We start from the raw sequence: 8,268 nt of genomic DNA, 5'->3' as shown, positions 1-8,268 counted from the left end.
CTCCGGCACACACTCATTCATTCCTAGCCTGCTCTTATTGCATTGGAGGATAGTCCCACCTACCTGGATGAATGTGCAGTAGGTAAGTGAAATTCACTGCTATAAAATTTTATATCAATCTTTCCCTAAACAAGGTGGCGTCTTTCTCATTCTGTCTCAGTCCATCTCCTTCATCCTTACTGATATCTCTTCCTAAGCAGGAATGATGAGCTTGGCCATAGCAAAAGAAATATGACTGAACCCCAATTTTGGAGAGAAATTACATATCAGACAATAATGCCAGAAGACCAGGGAATGCTGTGCTGACTTCTTCTCTTACCAAGTTTCCAGGTAAACTAACTCACTAAAGTGCAAAAAAAAAAAAAAAGGTCAATGAGAAAAAATCCAGAGGGGTGTGGCCCATGTGGGTGATTCAGTTATATTGCAGAGAATTGCACATATATGACTTTTGACTTGATAGACAAATGTTGTGGGTTTATATGTTGTTCAATGGGTTCCTGGGTCTCACATTTCTGGGGTTTCAACAGAGTTCCAGCTGAGTCAATCTTATTTGTGGTACTTTCCATTTCCTAGAGGAAACTTCTGCTCCAGAAGAGGAGACAACATTTCCACATGCAGTCATTCAGCATGGAAAGACAAATTAATGGGACTTTGCAATCTACTGCGGATGCTGTGACATATAAAGAGTACAATGGCACTTATAATAGCTCATATAATGACCAAGGAAATTTCCAATATAAGGAATATGAAGCATCTATAATATATGGCTTTATTTTAGTTATCTGCTGTGTGGGATTTTTGGGGAATGGAACTGTCATCTGGCTTCTTGGTTTCCACATTAGGAGGAAACCGTTCACCACCTACATCCTTAATTTGGCAGTTGCTGACTTTGCATTCCTCCTGAGCCTACAGTTCTGTACTTTTATTAGCTTTCCTGATGAAGTTCTTGATAGTATTGCTTTTTGTCTCTTCTCCTTCACATACAACACTGGCCAACTTCTTCTGACAGCCATCAGCATTGACAGATGTGTGTCTGTCCTCTTCCCAATTTGGCATCGGTGTGTCCGGCCGACCCATTTGTCCACCACTGTGTGTGCCCTCATATGGGTCCTCTCCTGTCTGCTCTCCATAGTCCTCTACATTATCACAGTAGCATCTCCCCTTATATCAAATAACATCTATCTTTATTTCCTCCCAATATATTTTCAATTTCTCTTGACTGGACTGCCTTGCCTCCCACTCATGACAATTTCAACTGTGATCCTTTTCATCAAAGTCTGTTTTAAATCACACCCACGAAAGCGGGGTAGGCATTTAATAGTTATTTTACTTACACTCCTCTTCTTCCTAATGTTTGCTTTTCCACTCAATGGCATTCTTTTCTGTAGATTAATTTTACGCCTGAAAATTCACGTTCGAATCCTTTATGCCTTTTTGTGTGCCTCCCTCAACAGCAGTGTGAACCCTTTGTTTTATTTTCTGGTTGGGAGGAAGACGGGAGGTCAGTCTGGGGAGAGCCTACTGGCCATCCTCCAGCGGGTTTTGAATGAGGAGGAGAATGACAGACAGGAAATGGACCCTCCTTGTTCAATCCCACTTAGGAACCTTTCGTAAGAGTTCTTTGGCTGTATTTTGTCCTTGGACTGCATTGATGACTCCTGCTCACCAGAAAAAGAGGATTGGCTTTTGCTGACAATTTTGAGGTTTTTGTAGTTGAAATGTATCCTACTCTACAAAGGCAGGAGTCATGCTTTTTCTTCTCCCAATTTTTCTTCTGTGTCCTTCCCAACCATGGTATACAGCCCCTGAAATGTTGGCCATGGAGATATAAAGCCCTACAGCTCAAAATGCTCCACACTGTGCACCTATATTGCACAAGCTGAAATAGACAAGACAAAGATCAGCTGGAATCATCTGTAACACTTGGACTGAAAAGAGAAAAAAATGTGCATTCTTCTTTGGGACACAACTGGTGCCACATTTCTTTCCACAAGTCTTTGGCACCTACCATCGCAGCAGGCTGCTCTTGTCTTGTGCTCAAGAAATCTGAAGATTGCTCATCCAACGATAGTCTCAAGTTTGTAAAAAAATATACCCTTGGTTGAGAGTGTTACTGGGAATCTCCCTTGTTATTTTTGATGTTGTTTAGGTGACCTTGTTATTGTATTGACATGTGGTTTATTTTATGTTATTATATCTTTGTTTTCCCATGTTATCATGATATTATAACTACATTGTTGTTTTTTGTTATTATGAAATTGTTTTTGTATGATTTGTTTGAAATGCATCCCTACTGTAGATATTAATATTACTTGGAGTTCAAATATATTTTATTAATATTACTTGGAGTTCAAATATATATTACCGTAAGCACAATATATCATAGCAAAGCTTAGCTTCTATTCAATCTGCTTCAGTATTTTAACTTTTGCATGTTTTAAAGTATGGTTGTGATTTTTCTTGATTTTTCTGTTCATTCTTTTGTAAGTTGCTTTGGGGTGTTCCCCCCCCTTTTCCAATCAACCAGTGTATAAACTTTATGAAATAAGTGAAAAGAAATAAACATTACATTGGTTACATGGAATTGCCTGCTAATGAAGGGGGGCATGACGGATGAGCTGGTGGATCAGGTCCCTTCCACAAGTCACAGCAAATGTGATTCTGAATGCTTGCCCCCTCTACCTAGTTTGTGTAACCTACTGCCCTTGGTAATCATGTCTCCCAACCAATAGACACTTCTCCCACCCAATAAAAGGCACAAGTCCTGATCTTGATAGACCAATAGTCTAACTCAGACTCAGGTTTCCTGATTATGTTCTTCATAGTATTGCTTTTTGTCTCTTAGCCATCACATACAACACTGGCCAACTTCTTCTGACAGCCATCAGCATTGACAGATGTGTGTTTGTCCTCTTCCCTATTTGGCATTGGCGTGTCCGGCCGACCCATTTGTCCACCACTGTGTGTGCCCTCATATGGGTCCTCTCCTGTCTGCTCTCCATAGTCCTCCGTATTATCACAGCAACATTGTCCCTTATATCATATAACATATATATTTTTATCCTCACAATATATTTTCAATTTGTCTTGACTGGATTGCTTTGCCTCCCACTCATGACAATTTCAACTGTGATCCTTTTCATCAAAGTCTGTTTTAAATCACACCACGAAAGCGGGGAATGCAGGGAAGACAAGGATTGGGTTGAATCATCTGTACAACTTGGACTGAGAATAGAAGAATTGTACATTCTCCTTTGGAACACAACTGGTACCGCCTTTTCCCCCACAAGTCCTTCGTACCTGCCATCCCAGCAGGCTCCTCTTGTCTTGTGCTCAAGAAATCTGAAGATTGCTCATCCAACTATAGTCTCAAGTTTGTAAAAAAAATATACGCTTGGATGAGAGAGTTACTGGGAATCTCCCTTGTTATTTTTCATGTAGTTTAGGTGACCTTGTTATAGTATTGACATGTGATTCATTTTATGTTATTATATCTTTGTTTTCCCATGTTATCAAGATATTATAACTATATTGTTGTTTTTTGTTATTATGAATTTGTTTTTGTATGGTTTGTTTGAAATTCATCCCTGTTTTGTTGTTGTAAGCCACTGTGGGCAAGAGGTTTTGTATGGGAATATGGGGTGGAATAAAGTGAATGAAATGAAATTTTAGACTCCGGAATCTCAGCAAATCTTCGGTTTGGATTGCATTGTTAATGTACCTTCAAGAAATGACTACGGGCAGGGACACTAATCTGTGTCCCTGAGTCAATGGAGCTTGCCCAACACTTTGAAGTGATAGGTACAACAACATTGTGCCTCAGATGTATAGGAGCTCATGCCATTGCAAATTCCTTTATATAGTAACAGTTACCCATTTGCAGTCATTTACAGTAGCTGTGTTAAATAAACACTTTCAATTTAATCCCAAGCATTGTTTTCATGTCTCATCACTTGCAAATGTCCTGGCACAAGCGTCAACCAAAATATGATCTAGGGTTGTTAACGGTGGACACAGAGGTCATCTGAGCATCTAGTGACAGAGATGTATCCAAAGTACCTCCAAACTTTACACTCGCCTCTTCAAAGGAAGTGTAACCCCACTCAGAAAAGGGAACTTTCCAATTTCTAAAACATGAGGACCACCCACCCAAAGAGCCCCACCTTCCTAGAATTCAAACATAGTTGATCAACCCTCATCCAGATCACTACTCCATCTATTCAAACATAGTTGATCAACCATCATCAAGACCACTGCTGCATCTATACACTGGTTCAAAGCTTTCACAGCTTCTCCCAATTCATATGTCATGGAAAAGGAGAATTATGTGTTAACATCATATCAAACTGTGGATACCTTGCTCCAAAACTCCTAATGACCTCATCCAATGGCTTCATATAGATATTAAATAGATATTAATGTTAACTGGAGTTCAAATAATATGATTGTAAGCACAATATATCATGTAAAGAAGCTTAGCATATATTTGATCTGCTTCAGTATTCTAACCATTGAATTGCCTGCTGATTACCTGAAAGAGTGTCTCCATCCCCATTGTTCAGCCCAGACACTGAGGTCCTACTCCAAGGGCCATCTGGGAATTCCCTCACTGCAAGAAGTGAGGTTACAGGGAACCAGGCAGAGGGACTTCTCTGTAGTGGCGCCTGCCCTGTGGAACGCCCTCTGAACATGTGTCAAGGAAATATATGAGTATCTGACTTTTAGAAGACATCTGAAGGCAGACATCAGGGAAGATTTTAAATTTTGATATCTTGTCATTTTATTATTATTATTATTAGTAGTAGTAGTAGTATTCTGTTGGGTGCCACCCAGAGTGACTGGGGTATAAACATTATTAATTATCATCATCATCAACAACAACAACAACATTAAAGAGTAGAGATGGGTGACCGGGTGGATCATCTCCCTTCCACGAGTCACAGCAAATGGCTCTGACTCATTGCCTCCCTCCACATACTTGGGTACTCCAGAGCACCAGAGCAACCCCCCACTCTACCGTAGGTAATCATGTCTCCCCACCAATAGTTACCTTCCCCACTCAATAAAAGACACATGCAGGGCAAATGCTTTTTTGTAGTCTCTCTCTCTCTCTCTCTCTCTCTCTGTGTGTGTTTTACTGTATCCCTGTTTCTTTCTTTTTTTGTAAGACATTTTGGGCATGGGTTTTTGTGTGTGAAAATGGGGAAAAACAAAATGAATGGAAAGAAATTTTAAACTCATTAATCCTGGCAGATCTTGGGTTTGGATTGCACCGTTAATGTACATGCAAGGAATGACTATGAGCAGGGAATAAACTACTCCGGAGCTTGCCAAACACTTTGAAGTGACAGGTACAACAACATTATGCCTCAGATGTATAGGAGCTCATGCTGTTGGGAATTCCTTTATATAGTAACTGTTACCCATTTGCAGACCATTAAATATGTTAAATAAGCATGACACATTTTAAATCCAAACATTGTTTTCACGTCTCATGACTTGCAAATGTCCTGGCGCAAGTGTCAAACAAAATATGATCTGGGGTTGTGAATGGGGGACACAGAGGACGCTTGAGCATCTAGTGACACAGATGAATCCATAACTACCCCCAAACTTCACACTCACTCATTCAAAGGGGATCGTAATCCCACTCAGAACAGGGAACTTGCCAATTTCCAAAACATGGGGAACCCCTCCCCACCCAAAGAGCCCCCTAGTCCTCGAATTCAAACACAGTTGATCAGCCCTCATCCAGTCCACTACTGCATCAAGACACTGGTTCAAAGTTTTCACAGTCTTTCCCAATTCATATGTTATGGGAAAGGAGAGTTGTGTCAACATCATCACAGTGCTGACACCTTGCTCCAAAACTCATAATGACCACATCCAATGGCTTCATATATATACTAAATGCAGTGGTACCTCGGGTTAAAGATGCTTCAGGTTACAGACACTTCAGGTTACAGACTCCGGTAACCCAGAAATAGTACCTCAGGTTAAGAACTTTGCTTCAGGATGAGAACAGAAATCGCATGGCGGCGGCAGCGGGAGGCCCCATTAGCTAAAGTGGTACCTCAGGAGAAGAACATTTTCAGGTTAAGAACGGCCCTCCAGAATGAATTATGTTCTTAACCCGAGGTACTACTGTAGATATTAATGTTAATTGGAGTTCAAAGAATATCACCACAAACACGATATATCCTAGCTAAGCTTAGCATCTATTCAATCTGCTTCAGTTGTGGTTTTTAGTGATTTTTCTGTTCATTCTTTTGTAAGCTGCTTTGGGGTGTTTTTTTCCAATCAAGCAGTGTATAAATTTGAAGAAATAAGTGAAAAGAAATAAACATTACATTGGTTATCATGGAATTGCCTGCTAATGAAGGTGGGCATGACGGATGACCTGGTGGATCAGGTCCCTTCCATGGGTCACAGCAAATGGCAATGACTTACTTGCCCCCCTCCACCTAGTTGGCCTACTCAAGAGCAACCTTCCCTCCCACCCTAGGTAGTCATGTCTCCCCACCAATAGTCAACTCCCCCACCCAATAAAAGGCACATAGGGACAAATGCTTTTGGCCGTTGAAAGGCCAGGAAGTTGTTATCTTGCTTAGACAGCCTTGTTTAGAAATGTGGGGATGAGGTCTTGATTTATTCCATTTGTCTGGTACAGATAAAGAAGTACGTGAGACATGAGCTGCTTCATCCAGAACCAATTACAAACCTAGTCTTCATTACTGTAGCCTTTTGGGACATATATGACAATAGTCTCCTCCTCCTTGGTGAACTGATAATGATCTCATATCCAATTAAAGAGCATCTTCTTGCCCTATGAGGCAGAGAATCAAATTAAACCCAGTCGAAGAACAGGAGGGACCGTTTTGCACCTTTCAGTGAAAGTGGTAAGATTTATCATTTTCCCCTGGGGCATGAGTGGGACCATATTTTTTCTCTCAAGTGCATGGACCTGCCATTCCAGTCATAGTTGTTGTGTCCTTGTTCTCTTGCACTCACCATCTCTGAAGACTGCTGATCTGCGGTTAGTCAGAAGGTTGGGTGAAACATACACAGGAAAGGCCATAGCTGTGGTGCTTGCAGAAGGTTGATTCCCGGCACCTCCAGGTAGGGTTGAAAAGACCACTTTTAAAAATGCTACAGAGTGGCACTGAGAGTCTGTTTGACAAGTCCTGATCTTGATAGACCAATAGTCTAACTCAGACTCAGGAAGGTGACTTCCTGAGGTTTTGCCAAGGCAGAGAACAAACATGATATCCAGACACAATGAGATTACAGTGGTACCTCGGGTTGCATACGCTTCAGGTTACATATTCTTTAGGATACAGACTCTGCTAACCCAGAAATAGTACCTTGGGTTAAGAACTTTGCTTCAGGATGAGAACAGAAATCGTGCTCCGGTGGGGCGGCAGCAGCAGGGGGCCCCATTAGCTAAAGTGGTGTTTCAGGTTAAGAACAGTTTCAGGTTAAGAACGGACCTCGGGAACAAATTAAGTACTTAATCTGTACTGTAATGTATTTTAACAAGTACACAGAATAGACTGTGTCATTTCAAGTGTTCCAAGTCCAGCGGAGTCAATTCACCTCTGATTGATCAGTGAATTCTTGGGAAAGTTGGTCTTATTAAAGCAATATGAAGGGAGCAGATATCCATGTTCCTAGAAGCAAACACAATGATGGGATTCTGCTTAATATATAAACATATACACTCTCTTTAATTCTTGAATTCCTTCCTCTGTTCTGTGAGTGACTAAATAATAATAATAATAAATTTTATTTATATCCTGCCCTCCCCAGCCGAAGCCGGGCTCAGGGCGGCTAACAACAATAAAACAGTACAAAAGTACAGCATAAACAACATTCTAAAATCATTCATTATAAAATTAATTAATTCAAGCCACTGGTGAAGCTACAGAACAATAGTTAGTGTGAAGTTACAGAAATAGTTATCCCCCTGAAGAGTTCGTTTCTCCCTTTTCTATAAGACACTCTTGGTTAGGGGGGAGCTAATATAGACATATCAGAAAGCTTGCCCTATTTTGGGGAGAATCCTAGGAACTGAACTACAAAAAGAAAACTGAGTTATACGTAATAAGAAAAAATGTGGCATTAGTGCCTGACCTCTCTATCAAAACCTCCTGCACATCCTCATTCATTCCTAGCCTGCTCTCATTCCATTGGAAGATAGTCCCACCAACCTAGAGGAATGTGCAGTAGGTAAGCGAAATTCACTGCTATAAAACTTTATATCAATCT

The 8,268-nt window shown here is 40.7% G+C and overlaps 1 protein-coding gene across 2 annotated transcripts; it reads left to right on the top strand.

Moving 5' to 3' along the window:
• LOC309348841 (mas-related G-protein coupled receptor member H-like) lies at positions 1-1,805 on the top strand. Of its 2 annotated transcripts, none has more exons than XR_014159569.1 (2): positions 1-82; positions 201-311. XR_014159569.1 is itself a non-coding variant. In XM_081874620.1 (2 exons), exon 2 carries the CDS (start codon positions 613-615, stop codon positions 1,612-1,614), a length of 1,002 nt encoding a protein of 333 aa, XP_081730746.1. In that variant the 5' UTR covers positions 1-82; positions 574-612; the 3' UTR covers positions 1,615-1,805. The 2 variants fall into 2 exon arrangements, 1 of the variants encoding a protein (XP_081730746.1); XM_081874620.1 differs by lacking the exon at positions 201-311 and adding an exon at positions 574-1,805.
• The last annotated feature ends 6,463 nt before the right edge of the window (positions 1,806-8,268 follow it).

Source organism: Podarcis erhardii (genome assembly GCF_964252035.2).
Source record: "Podarcis erhardii genome assembly, chromosome: 8".
Taxonomy (NCBI): Eukaryota; Metazoa; Chordata; class Lepidosauria; order Squamata; family Lacertidae; genus Podarcis; species Podarcis erhardii.
This window is presented reverse-complemented; position numbering and strand designations above follow the sequence as displayed.